Source organism: Oncorhynchus mykiss, chromosome 21, assembly GCF_057628025.1.
Source record: "Oncorhynchus mykiss isolate SJ-2025 chromosome 21, ASM5762802v1, whole genome shotgun sequence".
In the NCBI taxonomy this organism is placed as follows: Eukaryota; Metazoa; Chordata; class Actinopteri; order Salmoniformes; family Salmonidae; genus Oncorhynchus; species Oncorhynchus mykiss.
In genome coordinates this window covers 21,724,835-21,747,365 of record NC_143042.1, presented here as the reverse complement: position 1 = coordinate 21,747,365, position 22,531 = coordinate 21,724,835, and the positions used below count along the sequence as shown (strand labels likewise).

Sequence of the window (22,531 nt, the reverse complement as noted above, 5' to 3'; positions counted from 1 at the left end):
AGTTCACAATGATACTACTTTGTTTGGCATAACATCCTCTCTTCCTCTCTCAAGTGATGTCTATCTTTCTTTGAGCTCCCAGCAGCCAGTCATCCTCTCATCTCTCAGATCAGCCAGAGTCTAGAGATGCCTCAAGGCCATGGGAAAATCAGCATACTCAGGCAGCCCCAATACTGATCGTTTGCCCAATAATTGGTATCAGGTTTGATCGGTTAAACGCGTTTAGTGGCAAAGTTTCAGACTTGGGCTGCCTGTGTAAATGCAACCATGTCTGATTAATAAGCATCGGCAGCAATCTTTCTATCCACATGTAGGTATGTTCAAGAAAACACATGAAAATGAATAAAAACACAGCACATCGTATATTAGACGACAAAGGTTGATACAATGACGTTTTCATTCTTTAAGATTAGATTTATTATTGCTCATCTATCATTATCACTTGCAATATTTAAACATTGTTTAAACAACTTAAAAATTTGAGAAAAAAAATGTTCCATTTGTACTGACTGTGGATTTACAACAATAAATACAAGAGTTGATATGCTGGAATTCCTATACTTTTGAGTTAACCATACAAGATGCTGGCGTTAACCCTGCCCACGTGACGCAGCTATTGGACCGACTAATGCTCTTTCACCCCAGGGAAACGCACAGGCTATGATCCTGAGACAACTGTATCGAAGCAACCATGTCCTACTACACACGACCCTAACACACACACACAATAAACCACTCTAACAGATGAGATAATCAGCACAAGGATAATGTTCTAAAAAGTCAGACAAACAGAAATATGGGCAGTATGGATGGTCACACAGACAGGGCCTCCGACTTGGAAGATGGTTATTATGGAGGCTGGGGGGCATAAATGCACAAACGGTAGCTCACGAGTATGACATGAACACAGTGGCATTTTAGAATGTATAGTATGGGCATAATTAACATGGGAGCAATATGTATGTTCAAGGATTTAAGTCCATTCTATACGATGTAAAAAAAATACATTTAAAAAATGAGAAGAAAAGCTGGTTCCTCCCCGCTGGCTCCTCCCAGCTGGCTTGTAGTAACGGGCTTTTGGTTCAGGAGAAAACCCTAACAGCTGGGATTCTAACAAAGTTGAATCTAAAAACGCGGAGGAAATTAAGCCGGACTAATAATCGTACCAGAGGAGTTTGGCCCTCAACAGAAAAACTCAAACTAACGAAGACACCAAATCTTGGACATTTATAAAAGGTGACTATGACCTTTTATCATAAATGCATAATAAATTGGAACAATGAGGTAAACTGATGTCTGAAGTGGTGAAACATTTTGGAACGTGTGAAATGTAAGGTCCCCAACTAATTACAAGCATATGTAATGATCCAGGCATAAAGCTATAGCCTCACTGCAGTTAAAATCACAACTAACGCCTGGCAATGGCTAATTGGTTTTAGCGCTGTAATTACTGTACAGGTTTTGCGTACAGCAGCTTACTATTGAGGACCTGGCCAAAGAAACTACTACCAGCCTTGCTGTACATTTGGTATCTCACTGAAATAGTCTCTGTGTCACAGTTTAAAAAAGAATAATAAATCATACCCAACATTTATCATAACATTTAATTGCTTATCTTTATAGCGAGACAGATTTTTAATTTCAAAGGTAAGATATTAGATGGGTGGAGGAAAGATAGAAAAATCGAAATTTCTACATAAATATCTAAATATATCCCCTTGTAATGATCTCCCATACCTGTCATGCCTCTAATTAAGCAATAAGGTACGAGGTGCTTTGTGGTATATGGCCAATATACCCTGTGCTAAGGGCTGTTCTTATGTACGACGCAACGCAGAGTGCCTGGACACAGCCCTTAGCCGTGGTATATTTCCAATATACCACAAACCCCTGAGGTGCCTTATTGCTATTATAAACTGGTTACCAACATAATTAGAACAGTAAAAATAAATGTTTTGTCATGGTGGTATACAGTCTGATATACCACGGCTTTCAGCATTCAGGGCTCGAACTACCCAGTTTATAATACAGTATAATGCTTTGAAAGGAGAATCTAGCTCCGGACATTGTGGATGGATGTCATAAACTCTGGTCGGCAAAATACTTCTCATAAAACTTCAACACTGGCATCATGTGAGCAGTTTGGGAGCTGAAGAACATTGTTCATTATTGAGAGGCTGTGGTACAGGGAGCTGAGATGGATTCACTGTGTTTGAGTGATAGGTGCGGGAGAGAGGTCCCAACCAATCACAGGGAAAGACCCCGTCCCCCACACCTGTCACTGTCCAGTTTGATTGGGGGAATAGGAGAACCAACGCATTAAAACGTACTTAAAAACAAGGACAGAGAATAAATCTGAATCAAATGAGCAAAGACAGGATATGATTGGACTCAATGACCTCCCCCCTCTTCATCTAATCCCTTTCAATGTATCTTTGAAAACAAAACAAAAATCAAGAGTAGGAAAAGACGGACAACAGGACATGAACCACACGTCCATCACTAAATCTTCAGAGGTCATCTTTCATTCACACAGAGATTTGTTTGTACATTTGTTTTTCTTCATTAATAGTTTTTCCCATCTTTAGTTTTTAAACGAACAATAAAAAGATCTTGCAACGGAGTTTACGTACGACTGACTCGACAGACAGACAAGTAGCTAAGAGAAGACGAAATCTCCAGGAGACGCTTGCTAAGGAGCGCAAGATGGCAGGAGCAGCTCAAAAAAAAGGTTAGAGTTACATTATTCTAGCGGAAATAAATAAAACACTGCAAAAGCGCAGGTAAGCCACGCCCTCCACTCTGAGCAATTAGCACACAGCTCCTCCCCTCTAGTAAAAAGCAGGTGTGTGACTATTCCGTCCTCCTCTCTCCTTTCTTCTGGGTTCTGTACGATTTTTGGAGCCTCGGTATTTTCTTCATTTCAGAGTTGGTTTAATACCTTGGGGGGGAGGGAAAAAAAACAAAATGTCAAATCCTGCAGTTACAGTTACTGTTATGTAACAATCTTGCACTGTGGAGCTCTCTCTACCAAGCATCGCTGTCTTACCGTGCTTCTACACCTGCATTGCTTGCTGTTTGGGGTTTTAGGCCGGGTTTCTGTATAGAACTTTGTGACATCGGCTGATGTAAAAAGGGCCTCATAAATACATTTGATTGATTGATTTCTCATTATAACTCTGATAACTGTATTCATAACATTACACCTTTGCAATATAACACCACGAAAGATGTACGCAGAGTAGACAAAACATTAAGAACACCTGCTCTTTCCATGCCAGGCTGACCAGCTGAATCCAGGTGAAAGCTACGATCCCTTATTGATGTCACTTCAAGCAGTGTAGATGAAGGGGAGGAGTCAGGTTAAAGAAGGATTTTTAAGCAATTGGCATGGATTGCATATGTGTGCCATTCAGAGGGTGAAAGGGCAAGACAAAGGATTTAAGTGCCTTCGAATGGGGTATGGTAGTAGGTGCCAGGTGCAAACGGGTTTGTGTCAAGAACTGACATGCCTCAGGACTACCTGGCCTGATGACTCCTTGCTGTCTCCAGTCCACCTGGCCATGCTGCTGCTTCAGTTTCAACTGTTCTGCCTGCGGCTATGGAACCCTGACCTGTTCACCGGACATGCTAGCCACCGTGCTTCTACACCTGCATTGCTTGCTGTTTGGTGGTTTTAGGCTGGGTTTCTGTACAGCACTTTGAGATATCAGCTGATGTAAGAAGATATTTATAAATCTATTTTATTTGAACTGCAACGCTGCTGGGTTCACGCTCAACAGTTTGCCGTGTGTATCAAGAATGGTCCACCACCCAAAGGGCATCCCGCCAACTTGACACAACAGTGGGAGTTAACATGGGCCAGCATCCCTGTGTAACACTTTCAATACCTTGTAGAGTCCATGCCCCGACGCAAAAGCAGGAAGGTGTTCCTAATGTTTGGTATACTCAGTGTATGTGACATACAATATTAGCAGGCAGTTAATGTTTACCTGTAGTAGTTTGGCTTGAAGGGCCCGTTCTTGTTCAAGCCCAGGTACTTGGCCTGCTCGTCACTCAGCTCAGTGAGGTGGGCATCGAACGTAGGCAGGTGAAGACTGGCCACATACTCATCTGGAATAATGCAGAAGGAGGGAGTGTGGGGGGGGGGAAGAGCGAGAGAGAAAGATGGATAGAGAGAGACAGAAAAAGAAGGAGTGGGAGGAGAGCGCCTAGTTACTCTAGCTAGCAGGGACATGGGGCTGTGGGTTATTTACTCATTTATTTGTTTGTGTGGGGTTAGCTGAACACACTGGGGCTGCTTCTCCTGTCCCGTTCTCTCCCTCACGCCGGCTGTGATGGTGCAGTGAGCTTAGCAGCAGGGCCTGACAGGCTGACCTATATTGAGCACCTCTGCCAGTCTGCCCCTCTGCTTCTCATTCTCCCTGCTTTTACGCCATGCGCTGGCGTAGGATGCGTTCTACTATGGATTATATTTTTCCCCAGACAGTGCAATGACTGTAAATGAATAGAACGAAAGACAAAATGGCGCAAACACGACCTGATATACTAACATCCAGTGTTCGTTTTGGATCATGACGTAGAACACGGATAACCCCTGCAGCCATGTCTTGGATTAGGTTGAGTTAGCACAGAGCTGCTTCAAAACATATTCACGGTCATGCTAGCCATCTCTATCCCTATACTGAATCTAATCGCTTCCATTTGCTGAGCTGAGTCGGTTGTGCATTCTGGCTGATCCACTTTCAACTCAATGTTTACCCCTAAAAGGGTTTTGTCAGAGGTTCAGACAGGCGGACGGGTGCTGTCAGGTGACTACTGGCTGCCTCGGCTGAGGCCTGAGCGAATAAGGATTACGGAGTGTGTGTGTGTGTGTGTGTGTGTGTGAGACAGAGGGTTGAGGACAGAGGGATGAAGGTGTATGTCTGTGTGTGTGGACATAGAGCTCGGCCTCTTACCCATCTTCTTGGGCAGCAGGTAGACATCCTGTTTGTAGCGTCCCTCCGGGGCGTTGTACAGCTCTATCAGAGCCAGGGCCTGAGGTATGAAACAAGACCCGGATGTCAATCTCTCACACACACACACTTCTGTTACCAAGGCAACGCCACGGTCGCTCTCATGACGCACGCGGCCTGGCCTGGCCTCAGCGGCAGAGCAATGACAGGACCCTGATCTCTCCGATTACTGTACGAAGTGGCGCACACGCCGACGCTGATCCACCCCACACACAAATCACAAAAACGCACGGTACCTGAGTGGTGGCGGTGATGGACAGGACAAAGGTGGGGACCGTAGAGCAGCTTAGGTTCAGCAGACGACCCTGAGGACAGATTGAGACACACACATTGGGAAAACTGCCTACAGCTCCGTCTCAATGATAAGATACTGTGTGTGTGTGTGTGTGTGTGTGTGTGTGTGTGTGTGGTTGACATCAACATCATCAAAATGTCAGAAAAAGTGTTGCCGAGTCCAAGGTCAGAATAACAGAAGACGTGGTGCAGACGAGAGATGTAAACAGAGGGAGAAAATGGGACTGGTACTGTTACTGGGCTCAGACTGCTAACGAGGCAGCGTTCACAAAGGAGGAGGAACTGATCGCCATTTACTACCGCCACCATACGCTCCTTAGTGGCACAGAAAGCCTGCGATAATGTTCATTATGTCCCCAGAGAGCTGCAACATGTTGTGTTAGTGCGTAGCAATTACGTCTTTGGTGGCGCTTTAGTTTCAATTCCCCGTTTGCTGCGAGTAGCAGTGACAGCACAACGGGCGTACTGTTACTTTATGCGGTATGCACACTGCCCGGTATGCACACTGCCCGGTATGCACACTGCCCGGTATGCACACTGCCCAGTATGCACACTGCCCAGTATGCACACTGCCCAGTATGCACACTGCCCAGTATGCACACTGCCCAGTATGCACACTGCCCAGTATGCACACTGCCCGGGGGAAACCGAGGTAGCCCACACTAGCTACTGGTGAGCTCTGGAGAACAAAAACAAACAAACAAAAAAGCAACTTCACTTTGAAAAAGCCCCTCAGCTCGAGACAGTAGAGGAGAAGTGAGAGTCCAGGAGTGAAGACTGAGAGAATAGAGTCAAAAGAGGGAAGCGTGAGAGGGGCAAACAAACAGCAGAGGAGAGGGGGTTTCTGTTCTCTGATTAAAGCCTGGAGGAGATCAAACCGCAGACACACTGAAGCACCTGGCTTTGTCTGGCTTTCTGTCTGGCTCGCTCTCACGGTGGTTTCATTCTGTCAGAGACTGCTGCACACACACAGAGTGCCTCTGTCTCTCTCTGCTAAGAGAAAGGGAGTGCTGCACGCACACCGAGCGAGAGAGCGAGCGAGCGAGCGAGAGAGAGCGAGAGAGGGGCAAATGTGGTGTAGATGTACTGCTTGTTTACCAGGCTCAGCCTCAGATAGGGGTTGTTGTACAGTTACATATGGATCTATTCACGCCCAGTTATTCGGAAGTTGAGAGGATTTATAGATCAGATCATTGACCCGTGCGATTGAGCAGTGATTTGAGATAATACAAGGCTCTCCGTGACGGTACTAATGTGACGATGATGATGAATCACCTCAGCCAGCAGCACTATGCGCTTGCCGTCGGGCCAGATGACGTGGTCCACCTGTGACCTCACTCTCTCCCAGGTTAGCTCCGGGGTCCGCAGGCTCGCCTGGAGGAGAGGACAACAAAACGGACAGGAAACAGTTACCATGAGAACAGTTTCACTACGACAACCAGGGCCTAAAATGAAACCCCGTCAAATGCGGATTGATTTTGGCATTGGTGGGTAAGATGTCCGTTTCACCAGCCACGTTGGAGGTTGGTCAGGGCTCCACAAGCATGTCAATCCCATTTGTAAATAAGTCAAGTATGAGCTCATGTACAGCTGAACTAATGCTGCAGTAGCGGTTTTCAAAGTATTTCTGTCATTTTGTTTCATAGCTGGTAGCTAAAATCACACAAAGAACTACAAATCCTATAATAATATCCCTTCTCGCTCAACATGCTGGAACACAGCCTGGCTGGGGAGCTGGGTGCACCGCGCTGAAGACTCATTTTGGAACCGGTGCGATCAAGTATAAAAGGTGGTCAATTTGTTTAATTTCTTATATTTTTTACCATTTTTCTCCCCAATTTGTAATATCCAATGGTAGTTACAGTCTTGTCCTATCGCTGTCCCCTACGGACTTGGGAGAAACGAAGGTCGAGAGCTATGCGTCCTCCGAAACACGACCCTGCCAAGCCAAACTGCTTGCTTGACACTGCTCGCTTAACCCGGAAGCCAGCTGCGCCAATGTGTCGGAGGAAACACCGTCCAGCTGGCGACCAAAGTCAGCTTGAAGGTGCCCAGCCCACCACAAGGAGTCACTAGAGCGTGATGGGACAAGGACATCCTGGCTGGCCAAACCCTTCCCGAACCCAGACGACGCTGGGCCAATTGTGCGCCGCCTCATGGGTCTCCCAGTCACGGCCGGCTGCAACACAGCCTGGGATCGAACCCAGGTCTGTAGTGACGCCTCAAGTACTGCCCTAGACCGCTGCGCCACTTTGAAATCCAAAGTTGGTCAAATTGACTCTAAAGTGAGACTTTGTCCTTGTGTTTCGTGGCTATTTACATTGTTTTGTTCACAAGCTAGGTTGTTTTTCAGTGTTTGAGTTTGCTTAAACTGCTAGCAAAGACATCGGCTACTAGTCAGATTCTCTATATCACAGGCAGTCACTGACGAGTCCAAATGGCTCAGTGCCCTCGTTGCCACGGTAACCTCCCGCCCTTAAAGGGGCATAACATTTTTATCTCATCTTAGGTATTTTGGTTAAGACAAAAAATGAAGTAACTGAGTAATATACCACTTCACTTATTAGTGGTAATACATGTATTGTTTTAGAAACATTACAACGCATGCTCATCCGTTTAAAAAATAATAATAATAATGTAAGAAAACTATTTTGGCTGGTAAAAAATCTGAGTGGCTGGTAGATTTTTAAATCTGCCGCAGTGGTGGGTGGACAAAAAAGTTCATGTCAGGCCCTGATGACAACAGTCACTATGAAAATGGTTTCACTATGACCCTGAGGATGTCACCTTAACAGTGATAACAACTGACAGGCATAAGCCACAGCGAGCCAACCCATAACTATAACAACGTCAGGTCAGGGGCGTGTTGTCGTATCACAGCTTCCCCCACAGTGACAATAACGTGACAAGCATTGGTGACAGCAGTGTCTTCCGCCCACACGATCAGTCAAGCTGTCACAGTATCACACCCACACACGTACATACAATCCCCCCCCCCCTCATCTCCCACCAATACACACACTCCACTCACCACGTCGATCTCGGTGTTTGAGTGTCCCATGTTACAGACAATACAGCCGTTCTTCATACGGTCCAAGTATTCTCTCACCACCACGTTCTTATTACCTGAAGTAGAGGGGCCGTCATTAAACGTGCCATCGATATTACACTCTCAAACATCATGTTCACTACTGTACACTGAAACGTCAGAGAAAATCACGTGGACAGAGGAGAGAGGTGAATACTACCAATACCTCTTGCCGGGCCGATACATGCTGAATGACGTTTATAACGACTTCAAAATCGAATTATGTAAATGATGCTAGGAATAAATCTCCTGCAATAGATTTTTTCTTTAAAATCAATCTAGTCAAAATGCACCATTGGGCTCCACATCCACTTTCCACATAGACCTACAGTATGAATAAGTGTCTGAATGGCATTGCGTGCCTCGAAGTCGGAGTGTGTGAGCGTGCAGGTCTGTGTGCACACACACATTTGCACGAGTGATTACGGGTGTCTGTCCTTTTTCAATTAACGTTGACGAGGACGGCAGCCTGTCGACGGGCTTAATAGACGAGGGAGGTGATGCAGTCTGTCCCAATTAACTCTTCACTCTGATTGAATCTGAATGTGGAGCACTGACCGGCTGGCTACGCACGTGGCTGCCAGGTCGGAGTGATTGAGGCGACTCCTGTAATGTCTACACCAGTGGTCACCAACATCTTTTGAGTCAAGATCACTTTATTTTTTTTAACATGACTTTTAAAAAAGTAAGCCTATGCAACATTAACCAATTCAAAACAGTTCTGTAGCAATGATGTCTGTAGTTGGCTATAGGCCCAATACATTATCAGTGCATATTGGCTATGCTTGAATTGCCCAGCCAATGTTGTTCTTCTCTGGTATGATCGCAATGGTACTAGATCATTTGTTGTATTACTTGTGAGACAGAGTGGAGTGAGTATAATAATTAGCTTAATTACTGGACTGATGGTCTGCATCTGATGGTTAGTCTGAGGGGAGGGAAGGAGCAGAGGTGAGGCTGCCTCTCAGCCGACTACCCCCAAGCCATTAGACTCCTGAACATCTAATCAAATAGCTACCCAGACAATTTGCATTGCCCGCCCCCCTTCTACGCTGCTGCTACTCTGTTATTATCTATGCATAGTCACTTTAATAACTATCTACATGTACATATTACCTCACAAACCTCAACTAACCGGTGCCCCCTGTATATAGCCTTGCTATTGTTATTTTACTGCCGCTCTAATTATTTGCTACTTTTATTTCAGGTATTTTCTTAAAACTGCATTGTTGTTTTAAGGGCATGTAAGTAAGCATTTCACTGTAAGGTCTACTACACCTGTTGTATTTGGCGCATGTGACAAATAAAATTTGATTTGAAAAAGGGGGACACAGTCTACCAGCTGATGGCGAAACTCAAGTCGCACTGCATTATGTCTGCCTCGTGCACCAAATCATGTTGTTACTCATATGACCAGAGAAAGTGAAATATTCCTCGATATTAAAAACAATAAAGACGCTAACACAGGCGTATGGAAACACTTCGCGATACCCATTCAGTGCCGCTGCAGTGCTGGATGTAGCGCGAGTGGGAGTAGGGAGAACGCTCATTTCATAGCTTAGAAAAGTGTTGAATAAAGTGTTGACAGTACTGAATAACAACAAACATAAAACTCATACAAACAGCAGCTCTTCGCTGTATTCGTTGTCTCTCTCTAGTCATGGTTCTAAAAAAAGTGAAGAAATCTCACAGTATCAACCTTGCTGTGCGTTCGAGGCTTCTTTTTACAGCCTGTGGCAACGAGGAAACTGTGCAGACACTGATCTGAGCTCTCTGATTGGCCAGCGGAAGGCCTATAGGTGAACTTGATTTGCTCTATGGGCCTGCCTTCAGACACATGAAATGGTTCGGAATGGGAACACTTTTGCCTTCCCGGCGCTAGGGCTGCTGAATCAAGCGCACCAACAGCTCTAAACAAAAAAATAGGTACGCAAGGATTTATCATTGTTGTTTTTTTGACAGAAATGTTTGGTGATCGACTAGAAATGCCTTGGAGACTGCGATCGACCGGTTGGTGACCGCTGGCCTATACCCTACTGCCTAGTCACTGAGGCTGCTGAGGGAAGTGTGTGTGTGTGTCTGTGTGAGAATAGAGTGGTGCAGGCTGAATTAGCCAAGCAGTAAAGCTGTAGGGAGAAGGTGGTTGCTGTTGCTATGCCCATGCTGGAAAGGATGGGAGTAGTGTTTTTTAACCACAAAATTGACTTTACAAAGAAATCTAAACCCTAACCCTGACTTAAACTCCAACAGGCGCATGTACTTACACTTGGTTATTAGTTTTGACACTATTGCCACTTATATACTCGAACGTGGCCATCTAGTGCTGACCGAGGGGACAAGGGAGAGTTGTTCACCTGTGCAAGTGATGACAATGTCCACTTGTCTGATCACCTCATTCAGCTTCACCAGTCTGAAGCCATCCATGCTGAACGGGGACGGAAAGAAAAAACGCGTTACTTCCTCGTTCACCCTGCTGCCATTGGCCGATTAGTTCACGTACCAGGCTCCGATTGGTTGAACTCACCAGGCCTGCAAGGCACAGATGGGGTCGATCTCTGTGACGTACACGATGGAGCCCATGGCCTTGAGAGCAGCACAGCAACCCTTCCCCACCTATGGATACGCAAATAAAAACACACATGGGCATAGGACTGATGGAGGCTCTACTATAGACATGGATGGTAAATAGGTTCCTCTGGTGGTCCATGTTGATATAATAGGTTTAGATCGCCAGCAGCATCCCACTGCTGGCTTGCCTCTGAAGCTAAACAGGATTGGTCATGGTCGGTCCCTGGATGCTACTGGAAATGGGTTTGACGGGCCAGTAGGAGGCATTGGGTACATTTCCCTTTGTAGGGTCCTGTCTTTCGGGTGGGACATAAAAAAGAAGGGCGTCCTGACTCTCTGTGGTCACTCAAGACCCCATGGTACTTATCGTAAGAATAGGGGTATTAAACCCGGTGTTCTGGCTCAATTCCCAATATGGCCATCATTCCATCATGGCCACCTAATCATCCCCAACTCCCAATTGGCTCATTCATCCCCTCTCACTTTCCCCCCAGGTCGTTGCTGTAAATGAGAAATGTGTTCTCAGTCAACTTACCTGGTAAAATTAGGGTTACAAAAAGTACCCTTTGGGGCGGCAGGTAGCCTAGTGGTTAGAGTGTTGGACTAGTAACCGAAAGGTTGCAAGATCGAATCCGAGCTGACAAGGTAGAAATCTGTCGTTCTGCCCATGAACAATTAACAGTTAACCTTCTGTTCCTAGGCAGTCATTGAAAATAAGAATTTGTTCTTAACGGACTTGCCTAGTTAAAGGTAAAAAAATAAATCAAATTGTAAAAAATACAGAAGGGCTGGGAATTGCCAGGGACCTCATGATACAATGTTGTGGAGACACTTTATGTGTTGCGATGTTATGTTCCGAACAAATGAGAAAGCTAGTGTTGATCAGTCAGGGAAATAAAAGGTCTGAAGATGGAGGAAAAATAGCAGAGTTTTGGTGCAAGCACAGCTAATGCTACCTACAGTAGTAAAAAACATTGTATCGATACAAATATCAATATAATACTGTCCACAAATAATGTAGCGAAATGCAACTATCGACCCCCCCCCCCCATCACTAATACACAGAGAGTAAGACACTCTTACCTCTCCATATCCACACACAACCACCTGTTTCCCCCCAAACATTACATCAGTGGTCCTCTTCAGACTGGAGGGAGAGCGAAGAAACACACACACAAAAAAAAGTTAGCATGACAACATGTTTAAGTCGTCCGTAGACTCCCGGGCCGTCAAGCGCCCAAAGACAATTATGTGTGACGACAACGACGTGATCTTCCTCTGGCTTTCTGCTTTGAACAGGCATGCCGGAGTTGTCCTACCCGTCCAGGATGGACTCCCTGCAGCAGTAGAGGTTGTCAAACTTCTGCTTGGTCACAGAGTCGTTGACATTCATGGCCGGAACACACAGCTTCCCCGCCTTGGACAGCTGGTACAACCTATTCACAGCAATAAGAGGGGGGGGGGGGGGGGGGAGTCATTACCAGTAAAACCCTGACACTACCCGTTATGGCCACTAGATGGAGACATGGCCATAGAAGATGGACCACTTGCTTCAAAACAAACCCCTGACAAAGGGGGAAGAAGCTTACTGGCAAAATACTGTTTTTCCTCAGTCTAGACAATGAGTCAACTAATAATGAAGCAGTGTGGTTAGCAGTGATCCACCCACCGGTGTACTCCAGTGACGCTCTCCTCCACGATTCCCTTGATCTTCTTGAACATGTTGGGGTATTTCTTATAGATCCAGTGGGTCAGGTCTCCGCCGTCATCTAGGATCTGGAGCAGGAGACAACAACGCGTCTCTCTAACTGATCGGGATAAAGGACTGACGCCGTTTACGCCGTAACAAAGTCCGGGTGCCAGTCCGTTACTGAGAGACGGGAGTGATTGAGGGAGACAAGACAGACACGTACCATGTTAGGCTGCCAGCCCTCTAGGTTGACGCAGCGGTCGATGCACCACCAGAAGTCATCCTCCGACTCGCCCTTCCACGCGAACACAGAGAACCCTGGGAGAGAATCGAAAAGATGAGAAATAGAGAAAGTAAGAGAAGAGTAAGAGAAATGGAGCAATGCAGCATGTTCTTAGGAATATCCTACCATTGAATTGATGGGCACAGAGAGCCGGCGGTCGCGACAGAGAAAGAGCTCCCACACGACACAGACGCTCAAATGAAGCAGCCCTGTTCACACTCACCTCCCTCGGCCAGAGCAGCTGCCACCTCATTCTGAGTGGAGTAGATGTTACAGGCAGCCCACCTGCACTGAGCCCCCAGGGCAGACAGCGTCTCCATCAACACCTGCACGACACACACAGACCAGACCGCGCGCTCAGTTATGGACACAGCCAACAGAGACGTTTGTGTTCGAAGCAAAGTCCTGCGGCTAAGAGATGCGTGAAGCTGGCTTAAGACGAGTGCCATTCAGTATGGCTGTGAGTTGTGGTTCTCTGAGCAGAAGAGGCAGACTCACAGTGGACTGAGCGGTGGATGGTGGCGTGTGTGTGTGTGTGTGTGTGTGTAACTCACGGCTGTCTGAGCTGTGATGTGGGTGCAGCCCACTACTTTGGCCCCAGCCAGCGGCTTCTCTCCCTGGGCTCTCTTCCTCAGGGCCATGAGGGCTGGCATCTCTGTGTGGAGGAGACAAAGCAACCGATAGGTTATTTTAGACCCAACATTCCAACAACTAAAAAAAACATTGGTCCTGTTTCAAAACTTCAAAAAGGCATCCTTCTCTGAAAAATCTTTAAAATGACAAAACAATTCTAAATGGTTAAAGAGTGGTTAATGAAAGTTAGCTGGCCAACATTCTTTGGGAATCCTTCTGTTTCGCTGCCTATAGTCTGTCACCCAGACATTCAGAGCTCGAGCCATGTGTGATGAGGCCCACCGAGCCAGGGCTGTGTGATGAGGCCCACCGAGCCAGGGCTGTGTAATGAGGCCCACCGAGCCAGGGCTGTGTGATGAGGCCCACCGAGCCAGGGCTGTGTGATGAGGCCCACCGAGCCAGGGCTGTGTGATGAGGCCCACCGAGCCAGGGCTGTGTGATGAGGCCCACCGAGCCAGGGCTGTGTGATGAGGCCCACCGAGCCAGGGCTGTGTCAACCATATAAAAAAATTAACCATATTCATTTCACATTAAAACAATCTAATTGCACATCATACCGATCCCTCACATAAATACACCTGCTCAGCAGTAGGGGGCACACGGGGCAGTGGAGTGGTTTCCCTTACTTAGACGGCCTTGTCCAAATGAAAAACACTGCTTTTTAAAGCTATTTTTCTTTACCTCCAAGGGAAGGCTATTCCATAGACAAATGCCTGTATAGAAAAATGTGCTTCTCACAGTACTGTTTACTCTTGGGATTTCACAAGACATGTCACTAGCTCTGGTATTGTGACTGTGCTGGTTATAGACCATATCAATGTGGGGTTTCTTGTAACCTGGGGTACGGTCATTTAGGATGTCAAACATATGATTAAGTTGGTCCACACTGGACTCCAAAGGCAACAAGCCCACCTCCCAGAACTCCTGTACCCCACGTGGGTCCTAGAGGGGACATTCGGCATATACCTGATAACATTATTTTGCATGACCTGCATTCTCTCTTTCAGCTTTTTGATAGCCTAATCAAAATGACACTGAATCGAGGTCGAGACAAGCAGTTTCTTAACTTTAATGTTAAAATATCTAGTGTTAAGATAAACACATAAAAAAAAATCAATGTTTGCCATTTTAGAAATTATTTAGCATCAATCAGGTCTCCAGAAAGGGATTGATCTAGGGACACACCAAGATAAGATACGTGTTTTAGATTCAATCTCCTTGCCTGCACAGTTTACTGTTATCTTGTCAGCCCTAAGCAACCTCAGTTTTTCCCAAATGTAGTGACAATTTGTTGTCAGACAACCAATATCTAACAAAATGCAATTCCTTACTCAGGGTCCCCTCTATGTAAACTGTATCCTTTCCTGATACCAGTATGTCTGAATCATCAGCATAAAGCAGGAGTTTGCACTTTACTGTACCTGGCATATCATTAACATATATAAGAAATAAGAGAGGCCCTAGGATTGATCCCTGTTGTACGCCACAGGTTATTTATTTGGCCTCTGACAGAACATCACATACTTGTATTCTGTTGGTCAGATAAGACCAAAACCAATTCCCTGCTACATCATTTAGACCCATGCACTTCAGTTTCACCAGGAGAATGTGTCCACAGTGTCAAACTTTCTGCGAGTCTAACATGACCATACCTGTATAGTTCCCCTTTTCACTTTCCTTCTTAATGTGGTCCAAACAAAAAAAGAAGTGGATACGGCAAGTATCAGTGGAATGAGCTGTTCTAAAGCCAGATTGTAGTTCATAAAGTGTGTGCTCAAGAGGGTATCCTTCAAGTTGATTAAAAACGAATCTCTCTCAACAACTTTGGATGAGGCGGTTTCCTATATTTGTTTTACTGCACTTCTTGTGGAGAGTGGAACCACCCGGGCTGTTTTGAGATGGTTAGGAAATGCACCAATACCAATCGAAAAGGATTACAATACGCGGTATCATTTTAGCAGTGACAAGTACTATCCTTTATGAATCTTGCAGGAAAGGTTATCCAAGCCCAGTTGCTTTGTTTGTGCTCATTAAGCATAGTAGATTGTTCATTTGTGATAGCTTTGCTAGGGTAAAAGTTGTTGATGAAAGACTGGCCAGTGTCCAGAGCAGATAGGGTAACTTCTTAACCAGAGATGAGGCTATTGTTTTAAAAAAAAATATTTAAAAAAAAACTTTAAATAATTTGCAACCTCTGGCAGTCATAGCATAAAACCTCATTAATATCCAGGCCAATACTACAGGATTTTACCTTATGGGGAGCTTTTGAACCAATGCCCTTTAAAAAGTTCCACAGTTTACGAGGCTGATGTAAGTCGTCATTAACGGCGTCTATATAATGTTGGGATATGGCCTTTTCCATTTTGCCTGGTTTCTACAGTTAACCGTCATAATCTTGTTGTAGATTTGTCCTTCTGAATTTGGCCAGGTAGCGATCCTATTTCCTTACGAGGTCTAAGATCACAGCAATTTGATTATAGTAAATCCTAGAAATTATTCTGCTTAGGAGGCCGATCGCACACACCGACAAGTACAGGACAACATTTAGGAAGGTGTTTATCTACTCATGCAACCTCAAGACCATCCATTTTCAGATCTGAGCGAGGGTTAAAATGCATATCATTCCTAGTAAAAACACACACACACACCCGCCACCGTTTCAGTTTAGTCTATGGAACGCTATAACCTGGTAGCTCAACCTCATTGTCCTCAATTGACCCATGTCTCGGGCACAGCAACTACTACAGCCCGTGTGTTAAAAGCGAGGCGTTTTAATTCCTCTTATTTCGGCAGCAGGCTCTGTGCGTTCACATGGATCAAATTAAGTCCTCTCTGATTGAAACAGTCAAATATGTCATTTTCTGTGCCCACTGCTGACACATCGACCATCTAGATTGCACTCATCCTCCCTGCATCCCAATGTTTGGCACCACATTTAAACACCATACATTTAAACACCATACATTTAAACACCATACATTTAAACACCATACATTTAAACACCATACATTTAAAAGGCTGTATATTGCAAACAAGCAAAATGTTACTTTCAGACTTTACAGCTTCAGTGGTGCAGTACAGACACGGGAGACTGTGGATGGTCAGTGGTGCAGTACAGACACGGGAGACTGTGGATGGTCAGTGGTGCAGTACAGACACGGGAGACTGTGGGTGGTCAGTGGTGCAGTACAGACACGGGAGACTGTGGGTGGTCAGTGGTGCAGTACAGACACGGGAGACTGTGGATGGTCAGTGGTGCAGTACAGACACGGGAGACTGTGGGTGGTCAGTGGTGCAGTACAGACACGGGAGACTGTGGGTGGTCAGTGGTGCAGTACAGACACGGGAGACTGTGGGTGGTCAGTGGTGCAGTACAGACACGGGAGACTGTGGGTGGTCAGTGGTGCAGTACAGACACGGGAGACTGTGGGTGGTCAGTGGTGCAGTACAGACACGGGAGACTGTGGGTGGTCAGTGGTGCAGTACAGACACGGGGGACTGTGGGTGGTCAGTGGTGCAGTACAGACACGGGAGACTGTGGGTGGTCAGTGGTGCAGTACAGACACGGGAGACTGTGGGTGGTCAGTGGTGCAGTACAGACACGTGGGATTGTGGGTGGTCAGTGGTGCAGTACAGACACTGGGGACTGCGTGGTCAGTGGTGTGTCCTGTTGGGTTTCAGCAGAGGATGGAGTGTCCCATCACAGCGTGCTTGATTGGGTATTAGTGGGAGAGGCAGGCGGCCCCCTGCTGTTTATCTCACAGGCTGGGAACATACGGCCACTAAGCAAACAGCCCTAGGGGAGATGGCCTGTCAGCAAGGCACACACATCCAACACACACATAATCACACCATCAGAGAATCCCTCTCTCTCTCTCCCACACACACACACCGTCCCTAGCCCACCTTGCCACACATCGTCCCTAGCCCACCTTGCCACACATCGTCCCTAGCCCACCTTGCCACACATCGTCCCTAGCCCACCTTGCCACACATCGTCCCTAGCCCACCTTGCCACACATCGTCCCTAGCCCACCTTGCCACACATCGTCCCTAGCCCACCTTGCCACACATCATCCCTAGCCCACCTTGCTCCGCGATCTCGATCTCCCTGCGTCCGAAGTCGGCCTGCTTGATGTTCTTGATGCAGAAGTCTCCGTTGCCCTTGGAGTTCTTCTGCTGCTTGTCCCGAGGAGAAGTCTCGTCATCAGAGCTGTCTGTGTACGACGCAGCTAAAAGAGGGAGCAGGACAGAGAAGGGTCAGAGGACAGGACACGCACGCAACAGCACATCTACACACACTCAACAGCAGCACTCGAGCTGCACACACACACACTAAAATTCCCATTCAACATGCCCTCAGGATATAGACATTAAACCAACAACATGTGACATGACCACACACTAGACCACAATCTACTCTGATGTCCAAAACAACGGCATATCTCACATTACAAGATATATCTAGGGACTGAACCCCAGGGCAGTATAAACCAGAAGAGCCTGGGCATCTACATACTCGGTTGGGTTTGATCCTAGCAGAACTCGGCTAGGTGAAGTGAACGTCCGTGCCTCGCATACTCCCTTAAAAAAAAAAAAGAAAATAGCGACAGTGGTACCGTTTGTCCATCTTGAGATGCCGTAGCCAGAATTAAAATTGTCAGAATGAATCTAACAATTCAAGAAATCAGTCATTAATTTGGACCTTTTTGCCAAGGATATCTTAGTCGGGCAGTTTGACATCTAACTTTAGGCTGGACGCAATATTTCTCAAGTGAAGAAAAAGTGCAAGAAAACGAGTCGTATCTCGTTGAATGACCACACTTCATTGAAGAATCCCTACTGTTGACCAATCACTGACGAAGAGGTGTAGACGTCGGCTAACGAACGCACGAAAGAAACAAAAACCATTGCTGAAGATCAAAAACGTCATAATATATCTACAAACTGTTTCAGGTGGGAAGCATGTGGACGCCTTAAGACGAACAACAGCTCTCCCACAGTGTGTGTGCGCACTCAAGGCCCAGGGCTGGGACAGAGAGCATGTATGTGAACAGGAGAGAGAGAGAGAGAGAGGGGAAAAGAAAGAGCAAGAGACAGAATGGTCAGCGGGGACAGTCAGGACTCGGACTGTTGACTCTTTCTGTGGGAATAATGACAGCAACCACAGAGCTGAGGATCACAGTAGAGGGGATCGGGAAAGAGAGGGAGAGAAAGAGTAGCCCAGCGGAGGAGAAAGGGTTGAGAGTGGGTGGGTGGGGGGGGGGGGGGACAGAATGCAACGAGGTACAGTGAGAGGACAAAGAAGAAAGGAGGGAGAGTGAACTTGAGGTATTTGGGTGAAGCGGCCGGTGAGTGTCTGTGCATGACATTCAAAAAGACGAGGGACAGACAGGTAGGCTGTGAGTGACATCACAAGTGGAAGAATGAGAGGCCACGTAGGGGATGCCAGGGAAGTCGTACTTCACACTACGTCTTTCACACTTCACTCCTGACAAACATGTTCAAAACACTGAACGTCACCCCGCCAGATTAACTCTGGTTGTAAAGCAAGGGTCACGCCCTTTTTATGACACGCAGGACTGACAGGCCCCTCCATCCTACTACAAACCATCCCAGCGCTTCAGTGGAAAATATTGCCTCTCCTCTTTCTCCCTCCCCTTCCCCTTCCCTTTTTTTCTCTCCCCCCGCTCTTGAAAGGGGCCTCTAGGAGCCCTGGGAACAACCAGGAGTGGGATAAGCAGGTGACCAGGACAACACGTATAGTGCCTCCACCTTTCTCTCTCCCCCCCTCTCTTTTATGGACCCACAACCTTAAATCCGGCTTACACTGGCCTGCCTGCCAGAAGAAAAAACAACTGATCTCAAACTTTCACAAGGACATGGTGTGTGTGTGTGTGTGTGTGTGTGTGTGTGTGTGGCTGCAGTTATTATTGAATGGAACACAGTGTTAGAAACTAGAGAGAACACTAGCAGCTCTCTGTGGCCTGTATCATCTCATCTTAATCCAGTTATATGTTACAGAGAACATTCCTGCTCCCCACCTATCTGGGAATAGACTCTTACTGTGTGATACTGGATAGGCACAGGGTGTGTCAGGGCGCTCGTGAGCATGTCAGGTGTGTGCACGTGCCAGGTGTGTATGTGAGTGTGCGCGCGCACACACGCGTATTCTCAGTACCTGAGCCGTAGCTGTCTGTGGAGGACTGGGAGATGGATCGGGACAGAGAGCGGCGGCCAATCTTGGTGGGACGTTTGTTGAACTCTTGTTTTTGGTCCGCAAACTGGATCTGCTGGCAGAGGGAGGAATGAGACCACAACGCCCACACAGGCACCAACGTCCAACACCCAGTCAAAAACTAAAAACCCAGCAACTCCTTTCCCTGACAGACTTTCTTGTTGGCTCTTTGTACATCTTAAAAGGAAGTATCAGATGGGAATAAGCAAAGCAACATGATAACCGTAGCCATCGAGGCTATGTCGAGTTTCCACCATCTACCCACATCAGGTTCTGTACGATCTAAAGGGGGTGTGGGGGCAAGTGTCTAGGGGTTCGGGGCTAGTCATTGATTTAACACAACCACGGGTTAAAAATCACAGTTTATCTGCAGTAACATTATGTTAGGCCTACATTCTACTAACAGGCCAGAGCCAGGGAGGCAGCTTTGGTTTGGAGGAGATATATGTTAATCCTGCTGCTGGTAATATTGATGGATTACTTACTGGCGTCATAAAAACCAGCAACACGGACACAACTTAATGGAAAAACTAAACGGAAAGCGATGCCGTAGATTATGTTATGATCAAACCGGATGTAAAAAAAGTATGAAAATCTCAGTGATGTAGAGCACCATTGTTGAGCGATTATGTAACGTTTCACAATCTGGACAAAAATATGAGCACTGGGAGATTTCACAGACGAAAACAGAGTTGAGATTGAAAATGTTTCTTGAAATCTTTTATCCGGGTTTCATTTTTCAAGCACCTGGACTACACCTCGATGTGTGTAAACATTCCACTTATCGTCGGAGCGCAAAACAAAAGTGTAAACTGTCGAATGAGTGTGTGTGTGTACACGCACAACACACTGACTCAGTCACGCTGAAATAAGCCCACAAGTGTCTGACGCACATCCAGAGTACCAGACGCGCCCGTCCACCTCTCTCTACAGGAAGCTACGGCGTGACTACCGAAATACCGAGAGGGAGTGGGAGTGACTCATGGTTGCGCAATCTGGATTTCACACCAACCAACCAAATGGATATGAGTCACGGGGGAGGCAAAGGTCTTGCGTACTCATGATAGGAGGTCGGGTTTTTCAAGTATCCACTCGGCTTCCTTCATCTTCACTCAGAAGAATGTCACACGTGGTATTATATTAACACTGGCATTAGAACCATTCACGGTACTGACCAAACTCATATAAACTGGAGAAAAAAAATACGTCACCAACAATGAGATCCATAAACGCCTGTACACATATGTAGATTTAATTTAATCTACCGAAGCCTGTCAGTCCCAACCTAATCCATCCTCCTCCTCCTCCCGTCTTACCTTTCTCCTACTGGGTTCACCTCCACTGTCGTCATTCTTCTTCGACAACATGACTCAGTGGACTGGTGCGAGGTGAGAAACTGGTGTTTGGACTAGAGGGCGTGGGTCTGGAAAACTAGCAGTTATGGGCCTTGTCCATTTATACCCTCTTTACCCAGGCTGCTTTACCCCCGATCCAGCCCGGACTGGTCTGGACTGTCACCCATGTGCTGTGCCTCAGAAACAAAGCAGAATTGTTCCCCACTTCTATTTTTCCCACTCCTCTCTCCCTCTACTTGTTTAATTGTTATTTGTTCCCAGGCTGGATTGGATTGGGGATTCTTTATCACGGACAAAAACTGTGTGACCCACAACGGGCTCTTGGCTGGAGACTATTGAGGTCATTCAGAGTAGACCGGTGGACCCAGGGTGAAAAATGGTAGGAAGGAGGGTTGCAGAACTGTATTTTGAGGCTGTGTTACTTCAGAATCGGGGGGGGGGGGGGGGGTCAGGACAGTGGGTTCTGCCAAGGAGAGACCCTGGGCTGCCACCACTGGGACAGACAATAGAGACTTTGTGTAAGTGATTAGGCCCATTTTGCTTGTGTGAGACCAAGGTCGCTGAACTAGAAAATATTGTAGCCTTGAAGAAATAGACGTAGAGGAGCTCTATGGTGGCAGTTCACAATAGCCCATAGCCCACTTGCCCAGCAGTGAGAGGTCACATAACATCAAAAGGTTTGGCTTCATCTTCTTGCAAAACATTTTAGTTTGTTGCTTGTTTTAATCAAAGTTCAAACCAAGGGTCACAGAGGGGCAAACAACAGGAAACGGATTTCAAACTTGGCCACCTGACTTGGTCCTTATGCCAGATCGTCATGCTAGTGTGTGACGGAAACGGACTGCTTGGACATGTGCCTCCTGACCTTATGAGTGTCCGGAGCTAACTTCTCTTCGACAGCCGACACACACACACACACACACACGATTAATGCTTTGTTTACTGACCCTCGGTCCTCTCCTCCTGCCCTATGAAACCTCAGACCCAGATGTCGTGTGTGTGTCGGCTGACTGCTGACACATTCCAGGAGCACTAACATATAAAGAGTACTAACATACTAACGTAGAAATAGGAGACAAGAGTGCCAAGAATTGGGAACGCGGCAATAGATCATTTCCATTTCGTAATGCGTGTTAGACTAGGTCAGCACCAGAATATAAGTGAGGCCGACGTGCATGATTCGTGTTAAGACATTCAATGAACGCATGAGCAACCACAGGCCGACGAAAAGGGGTTCCATTCAGAACGCTGACATCCATCCACCACCAGGAAAGTGAAGAGTGAAAATGATTGGAGAGAATGTGAACAGATTACATGCCACTCAAATAAACTTCCCCCTTGTTCCCTCTAAAAGCCAAACGATGCTC

The 22,531-nt window shown here is 46.5% G+C and overlaps 1 protein-coding gene across 3 annotated transcripts in view; it reads right to left on the bottom strand.

Moving 5' to 3' along the window:
* Positions 1-393: 393 nt before the first annotated feature.
* LOC110500231 (S-adenosylhomocysteine hydrolase-like protein 2) overlaps positions 394-22,531 on the bottom strand; it is a 43,545-nt gene continuing 21,407 nt past the window's right edge. The window contains exons 2-17 of one of the 3 annotated variants that reach the window (XM_090214237.1): positions 19,753-19,861; positions 17,660-17,803; positions 13,493-13,593; positions 13,162-13,264; positions 12,879-12,973; positions 12,635-12,741; positions 12,285-12,401; positions 12,049-12,112; positions 10,922-11,010; positions 10,752-10,822; positions 8,341-8,435; positions 6,585-6,683; positions 5,252-5,320; positions 4,959-5,037; positions 3,993-4,113; positions 394-2,941 (exon numbers count right to left, since the gene is read on the bottom strand). In XM_090214237.1, the coding sequence (XP_090070363.1) occupies positions 2,935-2,941; positions 3,993-4,113; positions 4,959-5,037; positions 5,252-5,320; positions 6,585-6,683; positions 8,341-8,435; positions 10,752-10,822; positions 10,922-11,010; positions 12,049-12,112; positions 12,285-12,401; positions 12,635-12,741; positions 12,879-12,973; positions 13,162-13,264; positions 13,493-13,593; positions 17,660-17,803; positions 19,753-19,861 (1,470 nt within the window). In that variant the 3' untranslated portion in view covers positions 394-2,934. Of the gene's footprint in view, positions 2,942-3,988; positions 4,114-4,958; positions 5,043-5,251; positions 5,321-6,584; positions 6,684-8,340; positions 8,436-10,751; positions 10,823-10,921; positions 11,011-12,048; positions 12,113-12,284; positions 12,402-12,634; positions 12,742-12,878; positions 12,974-13,161; positions 13,265-13,492; positions 13,594-17,659; positions 17,804-19,752; positions 19,862-22,531 lie in introns of those variants that run through there. The other 2 variants (XM_090214238.1, XM_090214239.1) reach the window with 2 other exon arrangements.